This window comes from Papio anubis, chromosome 13 (genome assembly GCF_008728515.1).
Source record: "Papio anubis isolate 15944 chromosome 13, Panubis1.0, whole genome shotgun sequence".
NCBI classification, from domain to species: Eukaryota; Metazoa; Chordata; class Mammalia; order Primates; family Cercopithecidae; genus Papio; species Papio anubis.
This window is the reverse complement of record NC_044988.1, coordinates 49,363,809-49,391,429: the sequence shown is the minus strand read 5'-3', so window position 1 is coordinate 49,391,429 and position 27,621 is coordinate 49,363,809. Positions and strand designations below refer to the sequence as shown.

General features: G+C 37.7%; 1 protein-coding gene across 4 annotated transcripts in view; it reads right to left on the bottom strand.

The window, feature by feature from the left end:
- Positions 1-27,621, bottom strand: part of FOCAD (focadhesin) — a 315,881-nt gene that overhangs the window by 242,105 nt on the left and 46,155 nt on the right. For 3 of the 4 annotated variants that reach the window (XM_017949827.3, XM_021927475.2, XM_031654276.1), the window contains exon 5: positions 8,696-8,800. In XM_017949827.3, the coding sequence (XP_017805316.2) occupies positions 8,696-8,800 (105 nt within the window). Of the gene's footprint in view, positions 1-8,695; positions 8,801-20,121; positions 20,235-27,621 lie in introns of those variants that run through there. The other variant, XM_021927476.2, reaches the window with a different exon arrangement.

The window sequence follows — 27,621 nt, the reverse complement described above, 5'->3', positions numbered from 1 at the left end:
TTTCATTAAGTTGTGTGCTATGATCACTTGGTGGGGGGGACACTTGGAGACAAACAAATAGGCTAATAAGCAAAAATTACAACATTTTTGTGGCCTTAAAGACATTTATCAGCAAGCTATAATACCAATCTTTCAATTAAACATCTACAATTAGAAGACATATAAAGTGTTTTCTGGTGGCTACTGCTAACTGGAAGACTGTATGATGGGTGCAGCTTATTCTAAAAGTAAATCCTAGGTGTAAACCCCAGGTGATTCGACCTATAAATTGTGAACAAAGACTTTCCTGAATAGAAAAGAGGAAGGAAAAGAGGAAATGAAAACAGGAGCAAAACATGTAGCTAGAGAGAAAGAATGGAACTGGAAAGAGACAGATGGCCCTTGCAAAGTACTACTGGCTATGTTTTCTCAATTACTTTCCTATCTTCTTCTTTATCCTTAACTCTGCTGGGCTTTTTCAGGAGCGGATCTGACTACATCCTTTCCCATCTTCTTTCTCTGATTTTTCTATAATGATTCCTACAAGCCCACTGAAACCATATGTAAAATTTTTAGTATATATGCATGTATACATTTTCTATAACAGGAGAAAGTCCAAAACTTTTATGTAATTCTTAAAGAAGGTCCTGACTACCCTCCCAAAAAAGGCTACATACCAGTAAATTAAACCTAAGTATATCTAAGGTAGTTGCTACAATTCAGTCTCATTAGAACTTCTGCTTTCAAAAACACTACAAAGACCATTTCCAAAAAAAAAAAAAAAAGTTATATGATATGTTCTGTCCAGAAATGGTGGCTCCCTGAGTGTAAGTTTTTGTAACTTCAGTAAAATAAAAATAAAATTAATTATTGCATTAATGTGTTCCACTGGTTTCAATCCCTTATGGCAGCTTGATTGTAGAGGTGTCATACTTACATTATGCTAAGTAAAACCAAACATTTATACCTCAGGAGATCCCTTCAGATAATATACTCAAGTATTGAAATAATCAACCCCCCGAAAGCAAAATGCTCACTTTGAAAACAAAGCCATATGACAATAGCTGACAGTCGATTTTTTTAAGAGTTAGAGGATGAGCAACATCATTGAGAAATAGTAAATATAATAATGAAATGTATCTAGACATGAAAAACAACTAAACTACTCTAAGGACTACAGTTCATTTTCAGTAACTTACAAAAAGTAGTTTACCTTTAAAATATATATAAAAGGCAAAAAAACACTAAAAATGCAAATGGATAAATAAAATTTTATATCTATGGAATAGATTAAAAGGAATGAAGTATGGATGCATGCTACAACATGAAGGAAACCTTGAAAACATTATGCTAAGTGAAAGATGCCACACTGTATTGTTCCATTTATAAGGTAAATCCAAAGACACAAATAGTAGTGTTTTCCAGGGGCTGGGAATAGAGTATTGGGGAATGACTGATAATGGGTATGAGGTTTCTTTTTGGGGTGATAAAAATATTCTGGAATTAGACAGTGATGATGGTTACATCACTTTGTGATCATAATTAAATCTACTGATTTGTACACTTTAAGAGTGAATTTTATAGTATGTAAATTATATCTCAATAAAAAGGCATTTAAAATATATCAAACTTAACTCAGCCACATATTATTTTTAATTAACCTTTTTTCGATTTTAGAAAGCACATGTATCAGCAGCATAAGTATACTGCTAATGTAAAAAAAAAAAATTAACTTGGATTTCCCTTAGAAAATAAGTCCGAATCAGAATCTGATTTATCTCCTTAATATCCTTGATTGATAGCTTAATAGTCATTTCCACCTCTAAACCATATAGCTAACTCTTTTGCCATTAATAAACATAAAGGGAGTGGTGCAGTTGGGAAAATCACCATTTTGTAGTCATCACAGTGAAAACTGGTTGGGAGTACTGAGCTTAATGAGGAGCAGAATAGTTGCATGGTCTCAAAATGTATTCCCCACAGATTGCTTATTAGTTCAAAAAAATGACAACTATTCAGTACAGAAACCACACAACACCTCGACTGGGTAACCAAAATTAAAATCCCCAATGAGAGGCAAGATGGACACCAGTACCTCCACATGTGATTATCCTCAGAAGGACACAGCATCATTTATATGGAATTCAAAAATGCCAACATCATGAAAAACAAAGAAGGATGAGAAACAGTTCCAGATGTTAAAAGGCTAAAAAGGTATGGCAACCAAAGGCAACATGTGATCCTAAACTAGATCTCATACATTAAAAAGTAAAAAGGCAAAAGGTAGGACATTATTGAGACAATGGACAAAACTGGAATATGGACTGTATGTTATAAAAAGTAATATCGATGTTCAATTTTATATTCTGGTTATATAAGAGAATATCATTGTTCTTAGAAAACACATTCTTGAATGTATGCAATTTACTCTCAAATGTTTTTTATTAATTATACAGAGATAATGATAATGCAAATGTGGCAAAGAGCAAAATGACTAATAAATCTGGGTACATGGTACATGGGAGTCTTTGGTACTATTCTTGTAACTTTTCTGGAACTTTAAAATTATTTCAAGATAGTAAGCTAAAAAGAAACGTTTTTAATGACTTCCCACTGCTCTTTAAGTACAACCCACTCTTTGCCATGGCCTTGCATATTCTAGCCCATGCCTACCTCTCCTGAGCCAATGTCCCAGCCTCACACTCCCTAGAGCACTAAACTCCAGCCACTCTGCCTCCTGTTAGTTCCTCTCATGGGCCAAGCTTCTGGGCACTTGCTTTTCCTACGTCTGAAACACTCTTCCTGCACTCTTCATGCAGCTGGCTCTGTGTCTTCCTTCAAAACAGACAATAGGAGAAAATGCAAAAACAATGCTTAAAAAGCAAGTTATTGAAATTAAAAATGGAGCTACATTTTGATATCCACAACCGCAAACTGGTCTTTGTGCAGTTAAATCAGCATTTATCTTAGGCTTGCTCTTCCTTTTCTTTATTTGATGGCCTTAAGGGATGACTGCATTTGCCCTCAGTGATAAGGAAAAAAATCAATATGAATTACAAAATATCTCAGCCTTTAGGATATACATCTTTAAGTCCTCAAACTTAACTCTCCCTCCAAATAAACTACATACTACTACACAAAGAGATGAACAAATACAAACATAGGGCGCATAACTTTAATCTACTCAGGGTACAATCATCCATTAACGTTGGCCTAATTGCCCACTTCAGAGCACACCATCTGCCACAAACATTTAATATTCCCTTATTTCAGAAAGTACAGCTTGATGTTTACCAGACCAAACCCTCCCACAAATAAGATTCTTAACATTTGATATTTGTGCATGTCAGCCACTGTCTGGCACATCAAAAAAATACACGAATTCTGGAACAAGCAGTTACTGCTCATGAATTCACAGCTATTTCCTCACTTTAGCTGAGGGAAGAGAGATCTTTAAAAGATTGCCGTAATATGAATATGCAGAGAAAAAATTAAAAGCAAAAGCACATGATATAATTTCATGGGGAAAATGGCATCTTACAAAGCAAGTAAGAAAATTAGCCTCTAATACTTTACAACCCATGAAAATTTAGTTATTCTTCCCTGCAACCAAAATACCAGCCAAATATTGATTCTCTGCCCCACTTCCTGCACAATCGATATTAGAAAATGTTTAGATAGGCCCAGCACCAAGGCTCACACCTGTAATCCCAGGCACTTTGGGAGGCCAAGGCAGGTGGATCGCTTGAGCTCAGGAGTTCGAGACCAGCCTGAACAACATAGCAAAATCCTGTCTCTACAAAAAATTAGCAGGGCATAGTGTAGCACCTGTAGTCCCAGCTACTGGGGAAGCTGAGGTGGGAGGATAGCTTGAGCCTGGGAGGCAGAGGTTGCAGTGAGCCAAGACTGCACCACTGCACTCCAGCCTGGGTGACAGAGTGAGACCCTGTCTCAAAAAAAAAAAAGTTTAAATAAGTTAAATATAAGTGTGTTACAGAAAAGACGGGTTCTAGCTAAACAAAAGAAAATTCAGACCAAATAAAAAAGGGAGAAAAAAAGAAAGTGTGAACTAAACGATACCACATAGTGGTTTAAAAAAAATGTCAATTAGTATAACTAGAAAGGGATTTCTGAAATTCTTGAAAATAGTACCTGCATCAGAGGTCACAAACTTGTTGCCCATGGATTGCATCTTGTAAGCAGATGTGTTTTGTCTACCTACCCTACATTTTTAAAAATTTGAATTGGTTGTCAGCATTCAGTCAAAAGATTTCACATAAAAATTTTATTTATATTGAAAAATCTGAACATGTGGCAACAATGAAGTCCCATTGTTTCATGGCAACAATTGGCCAGCAGTTCTGCACCCTTACCTGCACACTGGAAATCACACGGGAAGCTTTTAAAAAGATACCAACACCTCAGACCAACCCTTCAGTCATTCTGGGTAAAGGCCAATCATCTATATATTTCAAAGCTCCTAAGAGGGCTCTAATGTGCAGCCAGAGTTGAGACTCATGGGCCTAGAGTTTTATACTTGGCATATGCTCTTTAGCTATTTACAGTAGCCAAATGTACTGCACTATGCTTCCAGTTTACAAAGGTAACTGAGAGTTGTAGCCCTATTTAAATATCTATGCCAAATCTTGTTTAAGCCACAAAGCTAAAGAAAAGACTGCTTAGAAAGGAGGGTCCAGTTAAGCAATATGAACTGTATTAACTACACATGATTCTAATCCAGTGTTTCTCAAAGCCTGGTCAGTAAACCACCTCCATTCAAATCTCGTGTTAAAAATGCACAAGTCTGGGCCATGTTCCAGACATTAAAAACTCCAAAGATGAGCTCCTTATGCACAGTAAACAAGTGTCAGTTTCTAAGAGGATGTTCAAGATTCTCTTCCCCTCCTCCTCCCACAACCACCTACCCACCGTCTGACCATGAAGAACACTAACATGTGTTGGAGCCACGGAATTTTTTCATTGAACAAATCCATGATCTCTTACATTTTCTCTCTAGCATCCAAAGTTGGCTTGCTCTCTTTGGACTGCTTTTCCTTTACAGTCACTCTTTGCTTCTGCTCTTGGCCTCTCTATTGTCCATGACTGACACATGTAAGACAAATTTGGTGCCTTGGTACTTAGAAAGATATAGACTTCTTGCCACCCAAATAGAGAAAAGGAGGCATGGTTAAGCCACCCAAGATCCCGTCTAGTCTACCTCAAGGGAAACCTTGAAGCTCACATATGGTACCATCAAGCTCCCAGATACTGAAGCAATACTTCTCATGTGTAATCCACAAATTACATATTTCCATATCATTGAGCAACTGGATAACATGCTGATTCCTGAGTCTCACACAAAACCTACTGAATGAGTAAGAATCTCTGGCAAGTAGGATTCAGAAGCTGTACTTTCAACACACTGCCCCAGTGGTTCTTATGCAAGACAAGTGTGAAAACCACTAAGCTCTAGGTACAATAAAAAGAACACCATCTCTAGAGCTCCGTCATAAAATTCAGAGGGGCTAAGGGAAGTCACTGCCTAATATTCTTGGTTCTCATATCTCTCCTTTTCTGTCCACTCCCATACTGGTACAACTTACTCGGTTCAGCACAGACCATTTAAGATGACCAAGTATTCTGTTGTACTGTAATTCAAATTAATCAGCTATTAGGAGAAAAAGAAGTAAGAAATACTTAACCCCCAACTGAATACTGGCATAGCGCTTAATACCATAAAAACACAGATTAGCTGCATGCCCAGAAAGCTTACATTTATTTGTCATACTCCTTCTATTTTAAATTAATCCTACAGAATAACCAGAAAATACCTCTCAGTGGAGTTCTAAGTTTCTCATATCCCTTTTATGCTTTCATACACAGCTCATCAGTTGCCTCTTTAAGGCCGGATGATATTGCTAACCAACATGTGGCAAAGAAGGCTCTAAAACAGCATGACAATTTTATGCTTGACTCAGGTAATCATAGCTCTCTTGAGGGGAATATGCTCTTCAGGCTCACCTCTCCTCTGTTTCTGCCATCCACAATCCCCCTTGGAGGAACTTAAGGCTCTTATACACTCGATTACACTCTACTGATTTATAGTGCCAAACGGTCATTCACATAAGGGCTCTCCATAAACATTACCGGATTATGCCAATTCAGGTGACTGATTATGGACCTCTTAAGGTGCCACGTTATCTAAAGACAACCCTATGTATCCAATTCTTTTCAGCTTCTCAAACTAGTCTTCCTATCCACACCTTGCACCAATTGCCTTTTGAAACAAGACTGAAGTTAAAAGAACCAACTACAGGAAAAAATGAATTAACAGGTCAAACATTACAGATAATTAAAGGTCTAACAATTGCACATGGTGAAGACAATCAGAATTGAAATGAGTAACCCAAATTCTCTTCATCATAGAAGACTTCTTTTTACCATCATATAAACTGATGCTTCTTATACTTTAAGGTGCCTATAAATTACCTAGAAAATGTTTCTAAAATGCAGTTCTGACTCTGGAACTCTGAGATGGAGTCCAAGGTTCTGCATTCTTCACAGGTATGCTGATGCTGCCGTAGCTCTGCTACTCAATAGTGTGGTAGGGCACCAGCAGCATCACCTGGGAGCCTGTTAGACAAGAATCTTGAACCCACACTAGACTAAGGAAAAAGATTCTGCACTTCATCAAGGTCCCCAAGTAATTAGGATGCACATTTTAGAGCAGCTGACACACCATTTTGTACTCACTGTGAATGACAATCACCTAGGACACTTTTAAAACCACTAGGCCTCATGGCAGAGATTCTGATTCATTTTGTCTAGGGTATTTGATTGTTCCCATGTTTGTCACTTTTTAAGCACACCCAGGTGGTTCTAATGAGCAGCCAGTGTTGGGAACCATTGAACTAAAAATACTTCCCTGAGCAGGGAGAAAATACGGAGTGACTGCTAATTGGTAAGGAATTTCTTTGGGGATGATGAAGATGTTCTAAAATTGCCTATGGTGATGGTGGCATAACGCTGTGAATAGAGTAAAAGTCACTGAATCATACATTTTAAATGGGTCAGTCATATGTGAATTATATCTCCATAAAACTGTTACATAAAAATTTCAATTAAAAACTTCAACAGCTTCCCTATTTAAAAATAAATAAGCCCCTCTTAACAACAACTAAATTGAATTATTTTCTATCCTGAACTCTAGCCCAAGAGTTTGAATTTCTTTCTAAAAAGGAGGAAGTGCAGATGTTTATCCAGAAATATTAACATCTGCTCATTTACTCTGCAGGCTCAATTCTAGTCAAGGCAATGGATAAAGAATAAACCCTTACATCACAAAGGACACCACTACTTAAAAAAAGAAAAGCATGTTTACCAATTTGGAAAGCTTTACTCTGCACACCTCAAGTTTTCATAGTATTTTCCAAAAAAAAAAATTTCCTTTTGCTTCCCTTAAAAATAAATCAGTTAATTCATTGTACCACATTCTTCCAACTTGTATGTTTGAAGATATTCACAAAATATGTTAAGAAAAAAATATAAAATGAAAATCTTGACCTTGCTTAAAAAATTGCCTTAAACAATAATATCTTTGTAAAAATAAGAGATCACAAGTATCACTAAAAATTATAGGAAAGATCATGGTATATGAGATATACCATGACACAGACCATCCCATATACAGTATATGAGATACTACTTACTTATTATCAAAAAGAAAGCACTATAAATACAGGTAAGTAATAGACACTCCTCTGTATTTTGGAGACAAACTCTCTCGCACTTCTGATACCTGTGGTGTCAAATACTGAAGACTAAAGGTGCTGTAAGATCAATTCAGTGGTGGCTCACAACAAAAGCACCTCATTTCCTTTCCCTGTTTGATCACCGTAGCCCATGTAAGCCATCTTCCCCACATGAATCAACGCCCTTCTTTATGGTTCCATGCTGTCATTCTTTTGAAGCAAACACATTCTGAATGCCTCACTGAACAGAGTTCCTAGGGCAACATACACTGATTACATGCATCTTCTGAGTCCTCTGCTAACTCAGAGCCCCTCTCTTAAGAGATGGCTTCCTGGGTCCTTCAAGGCAATAGGTAAGGTCACCTTCACAAGGGAGTATGATTCTCTCCCTTGACCACAACCCCCCCCCAGAAAATCCAGTGCATTGTAGTATTATTGCTGCTGCATATATTTTATTTTTTTAAAACAATTCTACCTTATTAGATTCTACAGATGACAAAGAAAAGACAAATCAACACTCCTAATTACTGAACTTGGCCTAAGTCACTCGGAAATAGCAGTCTCTTATTGCTTTTTATAGTAAGGCAGATTACCAACCTGCCTAACCTAAATCCCCTCTGCTTTAAGTATCTTTGTTCAAGGAAGTCTTCCATTTTCATAGTACTGTGAAGATGGTTACATACTCTAGAGCAAACAGAATAATCTGAGTTTTGGGTAAAAGATTTCAATTCCAAATTAGCAACCCTGAAACACACACTGGTGATGCTCATCATGTTGTCAACTCTATCTCAATTCTCTGAGTCTTCGAAATGCTAACTTCCTGAGAGGTCAATACCCACAATCACTGTGTGCATATCCTGCTGAATTAAATAACTAATTCTTAATGGATTATCATGTCACAGTTAATAATTTCATTAAAAATTCACATTTGTTTAAGAAAAAAAATGAAAAGAGAAAAGGCTTACCTAATGGTATATATATTCTGAATATTCCTTTCCCCACCTTGTCCTTCCTTAAGAGCTTGCATTTGTAGTAATTTCATAACGGCTTTTATTAAGCCATGTGTATTTCTGTAAAGAAATATAGCATGTTAAATGTTATAGATAAAAAGTGAATATTCTAATAAGGTGCTTAATCCTATCATTTTAAAATAATTTTAATACTTGCCACCCAGATTAAACAGTAGCCACCCACAGGCACTCAACTCATTCTACAGTACAGCCCAAACCCATCCAACACATTTAAAGGAGAAGAAATGGAGCCAAAGAATCAAACCACAAACTTATCAATCATCTGCCTACATACTCCTGGGGGAAAATCAATCAGGAAAAAACAAACATTAGCCCACATAATTTCAAGCAGTGACCACATTGGTTACCCGCACCGAATGATCAAATCTTTCATTTATAAATATTAGCAGACCATGAAAAATAACCAAATATATGAAATGGATCAGCCACTCTAAAAAGTGGGCCAGGGAACCAATCAGAGCAAATAACTCCCATTAAAACAGAGCTAATAGAAAGGGAATAGCAATTTAAATTTTTTCCTTATTTTTGTAAGAGATAAGAGGATAAACATATCAAAAAGAAAAATAGGCTGCCTTTCTTAAAGAGCTCCCTGGAAAATAGAAAAAAAAATCTTAGAAACAAAAAACTCACTATTTGTTAAATTTAAAAAGTAATTTTTTTTTTTTTTTTTTTTTTTTTTTTTTAGATGGAGTTTCATTTTTGTTGCCCAGCCTGGAATGCAACGGCATGATCTCAGCTCACTGCAACCTCCATCTCCTGGGTTCAAGTGATTCTCCTGCCTCAACCTCCCAAGTAGCTGGGATTACAGGCATGTGCCACCACATCTGGCTAATTTTGTATTTTTGGTAGAGAGGGGTTTCACCATGGTGGTCAGGCTGGTCTCAAACTCCTGACCTCAGGTGACCCACCTGCCTCAGCCTCCCAAAGTGCTGGGATTACAGGTGTGAGCCACTGTGCCCAGCCAAAAAGTAATTATTGTTTAATTATGCTTGTTAACATTTATTGAGCATTACCATAAGTTAAGCACTCTTCTAAGTTATTTTACTATGTCATTTACTATTCAGAACATAGTTGATTAGAAATCAATGTTAACTTTATTTTTGGGTTAGAACACTACTTGGACTTAATTAGGTATCATTTGTGGCATTTATGTGAGATGTTACTCAGTGTATTTTTTTATGGCATTTAAAGTTTTCCAACTGACAAAAGGTCTGACCACTTAGTAGACCTGCACAATCCAATACAGTAACAGCCACATGTGGCTACTGAGCACTAGTAATATGGTTAGTCCAAATTCAGATGTTCTATAAGTACAAAATACACGCTAGATTTAAAAGACTTTGGGACACAAAAAAAGAATATTAAATACCATGTATAATTTTTTGTATTGATTACATGTTAAAATAATATTTTTGATATATTGGGTTACATAAAATATATTATTAAAATTAATATCATCTATTTCTGGTTTTTTAATGTGGCTACTGGAAAATTCTAAATTACATATGTAGCTTGCCTTTGTGGCTAAAGTTGTATTTCTATTTCACAGCATTGCTATAGACACTCAAATGGTTTAGTGCCTAAATGGATTCTCTGGGGAGTATTGAGATTTCTTTTGCAGCTGAAGCATTCACAGTCTACAATGGTATGTTTTCTCTTCCATATGGATCCTCTTAGGACCATGCAGTATAACTCATGGATGAATCTCTCATGACATATGTCACATGTCTATGGTTTCTCTCCTGTGTGAACACAGAGGTACCAACACTTCATGAAGCCCTTCTCCATTAAGATTCTATCTCCTATGTGTGTTCTCCAATGGATGTCAAATCGAGATTTGGCTTGCTCCCATGCTATACATTGGTACTGTGTCAATTCTATAGTACTTTGGCCCACAAAATGGCCAGTGAATCCCACTGTAACTCAGTGAAAATTAAAATGGAAATTTTTTTGTAAACTAGAATGAAGTGTATTGCCTTAAGAAGGTCTGACTGCATGGCATCTCCTTGAGGACCTCCTTGGTAACCAAGGTATGGCCTTGTCTTCTTCCTTTGGAACTGCTCACATTCTTCTGAGAAACTTCTCTATTGACACTGAATTTCTAGACTCCTCTTACTCCAGAGCTTAGGAAAAAGATACCTCAACATCCAGACTTTTAAAATAAATTCCTTCTTTGCAATTCTTCACAACATTTACTGTTTCAGAATCAGAACCTTTTTATAACTGAGAACTCTGGACTATAAGGACGAGTATCTCCCAGTATATCCTCCAGTTCTTCACAACCCTTCACTACACCTTCCTTTACAAAGACCTGGAGATCCCTCAACTGCTCTATCACCAATTTATCAAGAACCTGTACCTAGTTACAAATGTCTGGACTCAGTCACAGGGCAGAGTTCATACAGCCTCCTCAGAAGTTCTATGGGATCTGACTCCTCCAAATATGTGATTTTTGTAAGCTAACTTACCAGGTCTCAGAGATGCAGTCCTGCAGCTATGACCCAGGCCTGTATCTAGATGTTATATGATGCCACGAAATATAAGATCTCATCATCACTAATTGGGTGAGCAATTCTGAGAATCCGGTATCTGACTAAAGCCTATCATAGGGAGTCTACTTTGGTCTGTCCTGGTGAAAGAGTCACTATATGTTTAGAAGTATTCTTGTCTTCTAGCCTTCGATGTCTATACAACTGAAAATCAGCTTTCAAGTCTGATTTAAGCTATTTATATGCTACTGAAGAAAGGCCAGGCTTCACCTAGTAATCTCGTAAGACCGCACTCTGAGCCTAATGATTAGTTGAAATGACCAGTGTTGATTGAATTTCTGACTGAATTTCTTCCAAAAAATGTGAATTAATTAAATAATCCTTTTTTGCATGTGAAACTATATTGATTTTCCTTAATTATTTATTCATCATATGACCAGAGTTCTAGAGAAAACAGATAACAGATCTATGGTTTTTATGGTCTCCTACCTTTTTATGAAAGCAGTGGAATCCAAGAGAAAAGAATAGACATCACATTTACTTTTAATTCCAAGGGATTCACAAATCACCAATGCTGATAAATGAACTCCAATTTTTTAAACTTTAAGTTAGGTCTCACTTACTCTTATCTGTGGATCCAGATTTTATTATGTAGATAACTGAGTCTATGCTGTGTTTTCAGCAAGAGTGTAGCATGAGTAGATTATAATTTTTGAAAGATGATGGCATCAATCAAATTACATATAGAGAGCCATTCAAATGGTTACACATTTGCCTTAAATTTAATTGAAACTATCCCTCTCAACCCACTTGAAATAGACATTATGTATATTAATAAGTATTATGTTTAATAAATATTATTTACATATTTCAATTGGATTGAGAGGGATACTTTCAGATTAATATTTATTTAAAACCCTACTTCAATTCAAATTAACTAGGGAATCTTGGGAAGTCACTTAATGCCTAGGGATCTCAACATTCTCGTCTTTATAATCAAAAATCATAATAAGCCCATCTCTTATGTTGTTTTAAAAAAACAAAGAATAGTATGTTAGTAAATTACATGCTTTTTCAAAAAGTTGGGATAATTCAAAACTTATACTATAACATAAAGATAATAATGTTCTTCCCTCTTTACAGATGAAGCTGTGTAAGCACAGGCATCAGAGTTAATGAATGCTGAAGCCTGGAATTTGCCTAAAGCTAACTACAAAGTCACCCTAACTCCTAAAAATCTCTAGTATTTTCCATCTCTTATTGCAAAATCTGCTTTTCTTGTTTTCAAGCCTTTGTTATTCTGGATCTGAGATCTACTCCTGCAAAATGAAAACTATTGTTGAATTCTGTATGATTTCATAAAGAGGTTATAGTAATCTGAATCACGCTGAAACTCAAAATAGTGAATTAAAAGAAAACATAACCACTGGAGAAGCAAAAGTCAAAGAAAATTTCACTGGACTTACGTCTTCAAATTGAAAAAGCTTCCAAGTACTAAGCAAGATTTCTGAAATAATTGCTGACAATTCTCAAAGGATAAAAAAAAAATCCTATGACCTCTTAAATTTTATAAAACAAAAAAAATTGGCCGGGCGCGGTGGCTCAAGCCTGTAATCCCAGCACTTTGGGAGGCCGAGACGGGTGGATCACAAGGTCAGGAGATGAAGACCATCCTGGCTAACACGGCGAAACCCCGTCTCTACTAAAAACACAAAAAATTAGCCAGGCGAGGTGGCGGCGCCTGTGGTCCCAGCTACTCGGGAGGCTGAGGCAGGAGAACAGCGGGAACCCGGGAGGCGGAGCTTGCAGTGAGCTGAGATCTGGCCACTGCACTCCAGCCTGGGCGACAGAGCGAGACTCCGTCTCAAAAAAAAAAAAAAAATTATAAAATAAAAACAACTAGACTTGCATCATTTCTAATTTGGCATCAGCATTCTTATCTACAAACAACAAAACTGAGAGAAGCAATGCATGTGGATTTGTAAGAGAAAGGCTTATAAAACTCAGTAAGTCCAAACATCTCCCCCCAAAAAAGTGAGTAACATACGAGAACAAAAGAAATACTTTCACACAAAAAACTCAGAAAACTTTTCTTAAAGAAGTTCTCCAGTTAAATTAGAATGCATGATTGCACAGCCTTGTAACTATACTGAAAACACCGAATTATATACTTTGAAAGTGATTTTATAATATTTCAATTATATCTCAATAAGCTGTTATTTTTTTAAAAGATAAAAAAAATTGAAGAGGCCAGGCACAGAGGTTCATGCCTGTAAACCCAGCTACTCTGGTGGCTGGAAGCCAGAGGATCACTTGAGGTCAGGAGTTTGAGACCAGCCTGAGCAACAGAGAGAGATCCTGTTTCTTTGGGAAAAAAAAAAAAAAAAAAAAACCTTAAAAAATAAACCAAGCATGATGGCGCACACTTGTAGTCCCAGCTACTCAGGAGGCTGAGGCAGGAGGATCACTTGAGCCCAGGAGTTTGAGATTACAGTGAGCTATGATCTCATCACAGCACTCACACCTGGATGACAGAAAGACATGTCTCAGGGAAGGAAAAGAAAGGGGAGAAGAGGGGAGGGGAGGGGAGGGAAGGAGGGAGAGGGAGGGAGGGAGGGAGGGAGGGAGGAAGGAAGGAAGGAAGGAAGGAAGGAAGGAAGGAAGGAAGGAAGGAAGGAAGGAAGGAAGGAAGGAAGGAAGGAAGGATTGAAGAAATAAAAAGTATGTAAACTACAAGTAACTTTGATGCATGAATATCAGAACATACAATCATTTTTCAAATGTGACTATAAAGATTAAAGCAAATTGTTCTGAAAGAATTCATGGTGAAAAAATGTAAAAAAATAAAAAGAAAAACCTGTAACTAAAATTCCAAATAGTTTCAGCAAAGTCGGTAGGGAAGGTTTTCAGGGCAGAGAGAAAACAAAGTTAAGAGACAGTCTAAGATAAAATGTTTACAGCATACATGCCCACAAAATAAGAAAAGCAACAAAATAAAGCAGATCATAAAATAGGAAAATGAGCAGAGAATAGAGAAACACAAACCACAGAAGAATAAGATTCATAATACTCAGTGTTAAAGAGTAGGCAGGGGAAATAAGCACTTTCATGTTGATATGTTGGTTCAGCCTTTGTGCAGAGCAAATTGACAGCATCTATGAAAATTTTAAATGAACATACCCCTTTTCCCATAAATTCTGCTTCTATGACCCCATCCTACAGATATACCCTTACCTATACTCAGAAGAAGATATTCTTATAATCCCAACACTTGGGGAGGCCCAAGGTGGGCGGATCGCTTGAGCTCAGGAATTTGAGACCATCCTGGGCAATATGGCAAAACCCCATCTCTACAAAAAATACAAAAATTGGCCAAGTGTGGTGGCATGATTCTGTAGTCCCAGTTACTTGGGGGACTGAGGTGAGAGGATCACTTGAGCCCAGGAGGTTGGGGCTGCAGTGAGCCGTGATCACGCCACTGCACTCCAGCCTGGGTGACAAAGTGAGATCATCTCAAAAAAAAAAAAAGAAGAAACTATACTGTATGTGTTATCTTTTAAAGAGGAAGAGAAAAAAAATACATGTTTGTCATTAGGAAAATGACTAAAATGTGACTCCTCTTAAACAGAATACAGCTGTTAACAAGGTTGCAAACTGATTTATGCATGTGACATGGAAAAATCACCATCACATATTATGTGGAAAAATGAAAGTTTTAAAACAAAATACATGTGAATGGAATATTCAATTCTAAAACACCTGGCACATGTACATATAATTTTTTTTATAGGTCTAGGAATGGGATTCCAATGTCACTGGAGTTAGTTGGTTCCTAATTCCAGGTCAAAAAAATTTGACTTCAGGTTACCCTGGCTTTCTCCATATCCTAGCAGAAACCAAGACCAAGATGTGAAGGAACCTTTAAGACTCCCTATTAGCCCTGAGTCTTTCCAGTCCTGCCATTTCCTACTTTTCATCAGGGCTCAATAACAAAAGTGATTTTTAAGAAAAGAAAAAGATGACAAAAAGTAGTTTCACCACTTACTTCCATTACCTACAATTTCCACTGTTTGCACAACTTTTATTTTGTATTAGTTAAAAAATATTTATAATCTCAAAGTGTGAAAAAGACTTCTTTTCTTTTCTTTTCTTTTCTTTTTTTTTTTTTGAGACAGGGTCTTGCTCTGTCACCCAGGCTGGAGCACAGTGGTGCAATCATAGCTCACTATAGTTCACCACAGCCTCGACCTCTCGGGCTCTAGTGATGCTCGAACCTAAGCCTCCCAAGTATCTGGAGCTATAGGTGTGCATCACCATACCGGGCTAATTTTTTATTTTTTGTAAAGACAGAGTCTCACTATGTTGCCTAGGCTGGTCTCAAACTCCTGGGCTCAAGCAATCCTTCTGCCTTGGCCTCTCAAAATGCTAGGATTAGAGGCGAGACCACCGTGCCTGGCCCAGTGAGGAAGGACTTCCTGAACACAAATGAAAAATTACACCTGATCTCCTGGATAGACAGTATGAGGATAAATTGAAATAAACAATGAAACAACCATGGTGTCTTCTGCTTAGGACCTGTATTCAGTTACAGTTTAGCACAGACACAAAAATATGTCATTTAATTTGAAAAAGCAGATTTCTGAGGAACACTTTCAGGGACTGGAATTAGACTTTAGACTAGTAGACTGTATGAGTTTGAGGTACACAGGTACCCAGAAGAGTTAATTAACAAATCAAGGTAAAGACTTTAATCAGGGCAAAAAAGAGCTGATTAGATATTATGCCTAACTTCTTCATAGTATAATGCGTTCAGGGGATATCAACAAAAAAAGGCATATCCAGCTGCCTACTAGACATTTCCACTTCAGCATCTGAATTGTGCCTCATATTCAACACCTGGTCTTCTAATGTTCCCTATCTAAATGTAGAGAAAGCCAGAAATCAAGGAGTCACCTTTGACATACCCCTTTCAGTCATCTACATATTCAATACACCACGAATGCTTCATCCCTTAAATATCACACAAATTCCTCTACTTCCCCCATCTCTAGTGCAAGCAACCATCACCTCTCACTCGACTACAGCAACAGCCACCTAATCTCTGTGTATCCCATCTAGGTGCCTACCCCAAACCCAATACTTTCAATTTTAATCTTCATACTGCACTCCAAATGGCCTTTTGTGGAATCACTAACACCCACTAGATAAAACACTTCAGTACATTCCTTCTCCACCCAGGATAAAGACTCAAATCATCGAGATTGTCAATTATGCCCTGCACTGTCTGACTCCCACCTACCTTCCCAGCTTCATTTCATACCACTCTCCCCTCACTCTTAGCATTCTTTCAGGTCATCTTAACAGCCATCCTCCTTCCCACAACAGGAACTTGGTACATGCTACCTCCTGTAACTGGAAAGTTCTACCCACTCCTGTTTGCCTAGACAACTTTCATTCACTCCTTAGTCTCATCTTAGGTGTCAATTCCTCAGGAAAGCCTTCTTTTACGACCATGACTAAGTCAAATTTCATATTAAAGGCATTCTCAACACAGTATACTTAGAATGTAGTTTCTGTAACTAGGCAATTATGGCAATCTCTCCATCGAAACCAAAAGCATCATGAGTGCAATAACTATAATAACTATGTCTGCATTCCTCACCATGGCACAACAGCACCTAGCACAGAAATACAAGAGATGATACATATACTTGGGAGAGTATTAGGGAAAAGATTTAATGTATGCTGGGCTTAATACCTAGGTGGTGGGTTGATAGGTGCAGCAAACCACCATGGCACATGTTTACCTATGTAACACATCTGCACATCTTGCACATGTACCCCAGAACTTTAAAAAAATTAAATAATAAATAAATATATTCAATAAATATGTTTAACTGGCCGGCACAGTGGCTCACACCTGTTATCCCAGCACTTTGGGAGGCTGAGGCAGGCAGATCACCTGAGGTTGGGAGTTCAAGACCAGCCTGACCACCATGGAGAAACCCTGCTTCTACTGAAAATACAAGATTAGCCGGGGTGGTGGCACATGCCTGTAGTCCCAGCAACTCAGGAGACTGAGGCAGGAGAATCACTTGAACCCGGGAGGCAGAGGTTACGGTGAGCCGAGATCACACCAATGCACTCCAGCCTGGGCAACAAGAGCAAAACTCTGTCTCAAAAAAATACATACATACATATATACATATATATATATGTTTAATTAATAGATGGATGGATGGATACAGCTCAGGTACTATCTTGCTTGGCTCCAAAGGTAACCTCTGAAGGTAATTCTAGTTCTGTAATTACATGACTTTATATATGCACATTGAAATTCATGTATCTGATCTCTAATATCAAACTTCATTATTTAGTTTTTTACAAAATAATATGAATGCTATTACTGGTTGTGTTTCTAAAAGGCCTTTCATTTAAGGGATCAGACATTTAGCAAACAGGATAACTGTAAATACTGGGACGATGAAATTCATGTAATATCCTTATATTATCAAGCAATGAATTCTATTGGGAAATGAAGTACTTTTTTGGTGGTGTTGTTTTGGAGATGACGTCCTGCTGTGTCACCCAGGCTGGAGTACATGATCTCAGCTCACTGCAACCTCTACCTCCTGGGTTCAAGAGATTCTCCTGCCTCAGCCTCCCAAGTAGCTGGGATTACAGGCGTGCACCACTACATCCAGCTAAATTTTTTTGTATTTTTAGTAGAGATGGGGTTTTGCCATGTTGGTCAGGCTGGTCTTGAACTCCTTACCTCAGATGATCTATCCGCCTCAGCCTCCCAAAGTGCTGGGATTACAGGCATGAGCCACTCAGCTCAGACAGAAATGAAAGTAGTTTTTTTGTTGTTATGGTTTTTTTTTTTTCATTTAACTTATCTTAATATACATTCCTACAACATTAAAACCAACTTAAGATTCCTGATGGAATAAGAAAAGTAAGAGAGAAATATTCAGATGTATGCAGAGATTTAACTACTATGAAGACTGCCCATGACATAACTAAATCTACCACCCTGCAAATTAATTCCTAAGAGATTCTTAGGAACATTAGATGGTTCCTACGACTTAATATAAGACGGAGACAAGAAGTTCTATTTGGAATATGCTGTTTCTTTCACTCCCCTCCATCTTAACTCACTTGTTGTATATGAAAATCACTGAATAGCAATAAGATTTGTGAAACTTTGTAAATTCCCCTCTCCTCTCTCAAGCTGCTTCTAAAGAGTGGATCCAAAAACAGCCTTAAAAATAGAGGAGAAGAGGACTGAAATACATCAAGTATGTTTAAATCCATAAGCTCATTATAATTATTTTATAAGAAAATGTAACTGGTCACCACTGAAAGGATGCTTTAAAAAATCATTATTTTGTCGGGAGGCTGAGGCAGGAGAATGGCGTAAACCCAGGAGGCGGAGCTTGCAGTGAGCTGAGATCCGGCCACTGCACTCCAGCCTGGGCGACAGAGCGAGACTCCATCTCAAAAAAAAAAAAAAAAAAAAAAAAAAAAAATCATTATTTTGGAATTTAGTAAATGAAAGAATTACACATATATCCTGCCTTTCCTATATAAATTATACCTCTGGGTGACCAAACAGTAGATATGGGGAAGATTCTCTTTATAGAAGTATTTCAGGTAATAAGTGAAGAAAAAAAATGGAATTAGAATGTCACCATTTGAAATCCCTAATGAATTAATGGATCTAGTCATTGAGCATCAACAGCTGCTAACATCATCAAAAATCAGATACTATGTCCTCCTGAGAAAAGAACACAGTCCCACCTAAGAAAAAGTCTCCCCCAAACTCCCAGGGTTGTTTTGAGAATTAAGTGGGGAATTTTGGGTAAAGCTTTAAAGCATAAGGCAGGGCACAGAGTTTATATTCAAGAAAGGCTAGTTTTATTCCTTAACCCTCTTCCCCTAGAAAACAAAGCAGTGGTTTTCTCTATTATTATTGCTGTTTAGAGAGATAATTTATAATTTAAAGAAAATACTCTGGGGATTGGGGGAAGTCAAGGCAGTATCCCATCATCACAATTAAACAATTATATTTGACACTGATTCTCTGTTCACTCAATCTCTCATCCTTCTATCTCTGTCCGAGAAACACAGATCTAATGTTAAGTCACTTGTATTTAAGCACAATTATGTTTCAAAGCTAGAGCTGAATAGCTGAGAAATACCTACTTGCATGTGGCTTTCCTCCAAATTCAGTCCCAGTGCAGAGGACTCATCAGGAATAGTATTCCAGTTTCCTGTCTGTTTTGGAAAATTACCACACCCTCTACAATCATATGGTTACTGTATAAGTGATCCTAGCACACATATGCTCACACAATGAAGACACAGTGAGTAGAGAGTTAAATTGTGTCCGCCCAAAAGATACATCTAAATCCCAACCCCCAGTACCTATGAATGTGACTTTATATGGAAATAGGGTCTTTGTAGATAAATTATCTTGGGATATCATCCTAGGTGGGTCGTAAATCCAATAACTGGTATCCTTACAGAGAAAGTGAAGGGATACTGTATTGGAGACACAGAGATACACAGATAAGTCAGCCATAAGAATACAGAGGTGGAGACTGAAGTTACAAAGCCACACAACAAGGAATGTCAAAGATTTCCATCCCACCAGAAGTTAGTAGAGAGGCATAGAACAAATTCCCCCACAGAGCCTCCAGAATGAATCAGTCCTGCTGACGCCTTGGTTTTTGGCTGCAAGGCATCATGAAATCATGAAATAATAAATTTCTGTTGTCTTAAGCCATCAAGTTTATCATCATGTGTTACAGTAGCACTAGAAAACTAACACTTGGAAGAGCTGACTGATCCAGCTCCAGGTCCTACCATTGGAAATCTGTAATTGTGGCCAGGAAATTCCAATCTCAGTCTGGCTGCCTCATATATGAGATGTTAAGCCAGGAGCAGGTGGTGCCCCATGAACTAGGAGGCAGAGAAAGTCTGCAGGAAGAAAGAAGAATGAAACACACAGTTTATATCCCATTTGTTTCTGAGGCCTAGGTGCATATTTATTCTTGGGTCCTATGAGATAGATACTCCTTTATCAAAAAAATTAATCCATTTTTGCTCACACTAGTTCAAGTGGATTTCTGTAACTGGTAGCCACTTAGGAAACTGCTGCTGAAAGCCTACAATAAAGATCAGCTGGAATAAGTCCTTTCTTGGGCAGGTGCCAGGAAAAGATGAATTTACTCAAGAACCATTAAAGAGAGCAAAGGAAACTTCAAAACTAAGCCACAAGCACAGTAGCAAGAGACAATGCAAAAAGGTGCCACAGTTTTCACTAGGCATAAGAGCCAAGACCCACATCTCATACAGACTGAGCATCTCTAATCAAAAAATCCAAAATCCTAAATGCTCCAAAATCCTAAATTTGTGAGCACTGATGTGACACCACAAGTTGAAAATTCCACACCTGAAGTCATGTGACAGGCTACAGCCAAAACACAGTTAAAACTTTGTTTCATGCACAAAGTTATTTAAAATGTTGTACAAAATTACCTTCAGACTATCTGTATAAGGTGTACATGAATTATAAACGAATTTTGTGTTTAGACTTGGGTCTATCCAAGATATCTCATTATATATATGCAAATATCCCAAAATTCAAAAAATATTAAATCTGAAACACTTCTAGTCCCAAGCATTTCAGATAGGGGATATTTAGCTTGTAATGAGAGTGAGTATGGGTCAATGATGACACTGAAGATTCAAAAAAATTTTTTTAATTTTTAGTCAAGTTCTACCAACTATACTAACAAGAAAACACTCAGGCAAATTGCTTTTTGCTAGGTTAATATGGCACGATTACTACTGTGCATATGAATAACATGTATCAGATTCCTTTTGTTTGAGAATTATTTCATTACAACATTAAACACTGCTCATGTATGCTGGATCTCTTTTTGAAAGACTACATATAATGCTTGGTTCTTTGCTTTCAAAATATACCAAACATGAGGTACAAGAATGTACCCATATTTCAGATATTTAGGGGTAGAATTAAAAGGGTTTGGGTTGAAGAGAATGACATAACATCCCAAGAGGGATGCATCCCTAGGTGTCATGGGAACAAATGTGGCTAAGTCCCTTTTTAACTGGAAAGGATTTCAGATCCCTGAACAAGATAATTCATCAGTCTTAAGCATAGTAAGTCATTAGCAAATAAGAGAATGATAAACACTAGAAAAACAATCATTGTCTAAATTCATTTTAAAACTATATGAGAAAAGCATAAAACTGTATGAGAAAGATAAACAGAGACAAGACGACAAGGACAAAATAAACAGTTCTGAGAAATCCATGCTTAAATGAATGACCAAAAAAAAAAAAAAAAGCTTCTTTAAAATAAAATCTAAGAGATGTAATGTTACTGAGCTTTTGCATAACAAAGTCCTTTGCACTCATTTGTCTTCTATGTACCAAAAACGGCCTGATTTCTTCTGAAGCATTTTTCCATTATAAAAGTAACATGTGTTCAGCAGCCACTGTTCTTAAATCACCTAGAAACATCTTAGCATAAATACATGACTCTACAATGGAAGATTTTGTGACAAAGCCTTCAACCAGATCAACTAACTTAATAAAAAATAGGGCAGAATGTCCTAGATCAGAAAAGTGGCTGGAACCACTTTTGTGATTAGGAACTGAAAGTTGAGAGAAATTCTGGGATTTTCAAGGGGAAAAAAAACAGAATTGGGGAAGAAAAGGAAGAAGAACATCTAGAAATAAGCTAATAAGCTTAAAAGGAATATTTAAAAGACAAGATGGGGAAACAGACATGGACTAGCAATTCTGTCACTCTCTAATAAGAGTTAAATAAGCCATAATATCAATATAAATATAAACCTTGAAACCATGTCAAATTCAGGTAGTAATACTCTGACACCCCAGCTGCAGATTAAAATGTGCTGCCTTCCCTAAATCTTGGAGGAAACCTCATAAAGGCATCCTTCCTTGGTTCTTCTCCTGCCAAATAAAATAAAGAGAAAGAAGCTAAATAATACAGAAAAGCTTCAATAATATAACAAGATATGAATACAGTTGCTAGCCATTTCCTACATAAGAAAGCAATTAAGTTTCCCAAGGAACAGGGTCATCAATAAAAGAGAAGACTCTGAGAGACAAGAATTTTCTCCATAAATCATCCTAAATCTTAACTCCAAATGATTCTCAGAATCATTTTTAACCACTGAACCTTCATCAACCCATGATCAAAGACTCACTGGATCCAACAGAGTTCCTCAGGACCCACTACAAGAATTTTTAATATCCTATGCTAAATTTCATTAAAAGGCAGACTTAGAAGTCTCAGAAAATACACTTTAATTTCCCACACTTTAACACACTTTATATTCCCAAATACCTTGAATGCAGGTCCCTTCCATGTTTAAAAGCACATAAGGCATACAAATGAAGTGTTAGCCTAGTTTATCCAGAGTATAACCTTCCTACCAAGCACATTAAGACAAGAAATGGGGGAAGCAGTTGAGGTGAAATTACAGGCTGTCATGACACCTCAATATCAAAACTGAATACCTGGTTCTGCAGGAGAGCAAGATTTTTTATTCACAATCCTGTTACTAAGCAACTGTAACAATGGTTGCATGAGCCTTCTAGAAGCCAGCACAGTTCAGGGGAAAAAAATTCTAAGGAAAGAAAAATGGAAAATTCCTTGCTTTGGGACTCTTTATTTCAGGATACAGTCAATGTAAAACCAAAAACAAACAAAACCAAAACCAACCTAAACTCAAAACAATTCCTGAAAGGTCTACAAAACTATATGCTACTATATATCTTGCACTTTATTTTCAGTTTCACTTCATTTCAAAATTCACATTCGACTGGTGATAATGATTTCCTTACTGTGTTTCTTTTGTGGTCCCCTTCTTTCCTTCACCCTCCCTAGGGAATAATTTTTTTTTCAAATTTCCTTACTGATGAAAAGAACATTTTAAGGCTCTTAAATCCATTTCTTTGTTTACAGAAGCTATAAAAACTAGTTTACAATTGTTTCATGTTGCCTCAGCTTTGAACAGAGAACACTCTAGGACATGAAACTACTCCTTTGAAGAGAACAGTCTCTCAAGCACAGCCAGACCCTTTCCCAGACACTCCCTGAAGTTTAGACAACCAGAGCATTGCAAATGTCAAGTCTTTTTCAAAGTTAGACTATACAATGTAACCCGCTCTAAGCCACTGTTTCTCAAACTGTGGGCTTGGATTCAGGTGGGAGGGGGGCTTCCAGACGTGTTCCAAGGGAATTTTATCGACTAGACTTTCACAGGAGAAGGAGCCAGTTATAAGGCTGGAAGAGATGGGCACACCTACTTTTTCTTCCATCTTTCTTTCATGCTTTCAAAATCTGCTCTAAATGCCGAGAAAACTCAATAACCTACATTCTCTAAACATCTATTCTACAGAAGGCTGTTTCTCACTATTAGCTTTTTCTATCCACCCCCCTCTTGCTTTCTCAGTTCCTGAAGGATAGTAGGCTAGAAGATAAATAGGCAAGATGGCAAGATAAAGTTTTAGAATTATTTTTCTAAAGCAAAGATAAGCAATCATGGTGTGTCTCAGTTCCCAAAGTACCTTTAGATTCCAATAAGCCTCTAATTAAAGAGAAATCAGACACAAGCAGAAATTTAAATAATGGAAACTGAAGACCCAAAGTGTCTCACCCAAAGTCATTCCCTGCATTGATTGATTGATTGATTGATTGATTGATTGAGACAGAGTCTCACTCTGTTGTCCAGGCTGCAGCGCAGTAGTGCGATCTTGGCTCACTGCAACCTCTGCCTCCGGGTTCAAGCAATTCTCCTGCCTCAGCCTCCTGAGTAGCTGGGACTATAGGCAGGTGTCACCAAGCCCAGCTAATTTTTTTGTATTTTTAGTAGAGACGGGGTTACACTTTGTTGGCCAGGCTGGTCTCCAACTCCTGACCTCAAGCGATGAGCCTGCCTCAGTCTCCCAAAGTGCTGGGATTATGGGCATGAGCCACCACGCCTGGCCCATTCTTGCCTTTAGGTCCCAAAGACACAGATGGTTTTCTGTCTCAGAAGATTCCCTGAGGTTCATTTTGGAGGAGGAGGAGGCTATTTGAGTCTCCTGTTCTTAATTAGCTTGTTTCTTAAAATGGATTCTCATTTTGTTGGGTTTTTTTTTTTTAAACATAAATGGTACAAAGTATAGTCTTTGTAATCACTACATACCACAAAGTTCTGCTACTTGAAAATAAAGCAAATGAAGAAAATTATGTTTTCTGTCATATAAGAAATTATTATATCCACTGGCAACAATAAGGAAAACATAGCACTTATATATTTTATGATCGAATTGATTCAAAAATTAAACTGGTTAGCTTCAGCATCTACTCTCTACATCTCCCTGTGGATGACAATTTAGACAATATGAACATTCTCAGATAAGAAATTTTGTTTAAAATGTCCAGCATCCTTCCACTGTTAAAATTCCTATATTTGCTTACTATAAAATTCAAGGCTTTCTTCCATATGTTGGCCAAATAGCCAAAGAACCTTAAAAATTTATGGTCACCTATATGTGTAAGATTAATAACTGAAGCACTGTCTATTGTAAAGGATTAGAAATAATAGGAAATTGCTAATTATGGCTCATCCACACAATGGAATATTACACAGCTAGAAAAAAATAGAAAGCTGTTTATATATTTTATAGAATGAGCTCTGAAACGGTTGGGATGTTTGTCCCCTCCAAATCTTAGATTGACATATGATTCTAAATGTTGGAGATAAGGCCTGGTAGGAGGTGACTGAATCACGGGGGCAGATCCCTTATGAATGATTTAGTACCATCCCCCTGGTGATAAGTGAGTTCGTGCTCAGTGAGTTCACGTGAGATCTGGTTGTTTAAAAGAATCGTGGACCTCCCCCTCTCTCTCTTGCTCTTGGCTCTTGCCATGTGACATGCCTGCTCCCACTTTGCTTCCACTATGACTATAAGCTTCCTGAAGCCCTTGCCAGAAGCAGATACCGGCACCATGCTTCCTGTCAGCCTGTAGAACCGTAAGCCAAAATAAACCACTTTTCTTTATAAATTACCCAACCTTAGGTATTTCTTTATAGCAATGCAAGAACAGCCTAATACAAGCTCCAAGATACATTTTTTTCACTGAAAATGCAAAATAAAGATTACTATATAATAGGCTACTATTTCTGTTTGTTAAGTAAGGAAAATATACATGTAAATATACACACACGCATTTTTTCTATTATATGCTGCATATAATATAATAAGACCTACTAACACTTTGTCTTCCACAGTGGAAAAAACAAAAACAAAAAAACACAGATACTGGGATAAGACAAACGCTTTGCCTAAAATATCCAATGTGAATTATTATTATCTATTCAAAAAAACACATTTTTTTTTTCTTTTTTGAGACGGAGTCTTGCTCTGTCACCCAGGCTGGAGTACAGTGAAGCGATTTCAGCTTAGGCTCAAGCAACCTCCACCTCCTGGGTTCGAGCAATTCTCCTGCCTCAGCCTCCCGACAGCTGGGACTACGGGCATGTGTCACCACGCCCGGCTAATTTTCATATTTTTATGAAAAAAGTAGAGATAGGGTTTCACCATGTTGGCCAGGCTGGTCTCAAACTCCTGACCTCAAGAGATCCGCCTGCCTTGGCCTCCCAAAGTGTTGGGATTACAGGCATGAGTCACCGCACCCCGCCCAAAAAACACATTTTTAAATTTAAAAATAACTAAGGTTACCCACAAATTACAATATGCAGAAATGACAGGATAATTCACTATCCACAAAGTTTATACTTTGCAATTTACAATAGGGATGAAGAATTAATACTGACGTGTGAATGATATCTCACAGCAGAATAATTTTCTAAGATTATCTTCTAGAATAAAAGGTATAATCTAACCTGCTCTAATTATACCTTAAATACAGAGAAGATACTACATTGGCCCCATGAGCTGCTGATACTTTAACTTATGAATATAAATAGTACAACTACACAATGCAATTAGATTTTACATTTGCAGATTTTTAAGGCATTTGAAAACATTTGGAGCGGGGGGCAACAAATACCATACCTGTATTTCACAAATAAAAAAGGTAAGGTAACATCTAGGTGGCTTGCTTAAGATCAACCAGTACATAAGAAAAAGACAGACACATAAAAAGCTTAACTTTTCAAAATTCTCCTCAAAACTACTTTTTTAATTGGTATACAACAGAATCCTTCTAAAATTTTTGTGAATGTGTGTAGAAACAGAAAGACAGAGAGAAAGTAGTAAGTTTTCAGCCATGATCAAACCTTTACTTATTCAGAAATATCTGGGCAACTACTAAGTGTCAAAGAGTGTGCCAGATACCAAAATACAGGTTTAAAAATAATACACACAGGCACATATTGTGAAACAACAAGTAGTGCAGCAGAGAAGTGGGAAGTGTCTGGACAGGAAAGACGACATCGGAGCACAGCCTGAAAGGATAATAAAGATGATGTCAGACAGAGAAGGGGAAAGAGCATGCCATGCTGGTATGGAACACACACAATGGCGCAGGAGGACTGAAGAGTTGTGGATGTCTAGAGAAGAGGGTTCACGGGGGGAAACATAACTTGAACAGAAGGATGGATCTAGTTTGGGAAGGGCTTTTCCTTTTGCAACCACAGACTGCAAAAGGAAAAGAAAAACCAAGCCAGGAATGCTGGCACACATCTGTAGTCCCAGCTACTTAGGAGGCTGAGGTGGGAGGACCACTTGAGCCCAAGAGTTTGAGGCTTCAGTGAGCTATAATACCTGGGCAGCATAGCAAGAGGGGAGGGGAGGGGAAAGAGGGAAGGGGAGGGGAAAGAGGGAAGGGGAGGGGAGGGGAAAGAGAAAAGGGAAGGGGAGGGGAAGGGAGGGGAGGGGGGAGGAAATAGAGGGGAGGGGAGGGGTAAGAGAAGGGGAAGGGAGGGGAGGGGAAGGAAAGGGAGGGGAGGGGAGGGAAGGGGAGGGGAGGGAAAAATTAAGACCAAGGTACCAAAAAGACACAAAGAAATGATCTGAGGAAACAAGAAATGATTTATAAAGAAAGGTTAAAAGGCTAGGGGTTATTTAACCTAAACAACTTCAAGCCCAGGAATCTTTCCACAAATTTTTGTTGTTGTTAAGATGGAATTTCACTCTGTCACCCAGGCTGGAGTGCAGTGGTGTAATCTCAGCTCACTGCAACCTCCACCTCCTGGGTTCAAGTGATTCCCATGCCTCAGCCTCCTGAGTAGCTGGGATTACAGGCACACGTCACTATACCTGGCTAACTTTTGTATTTTAGTAGAGGTGCAG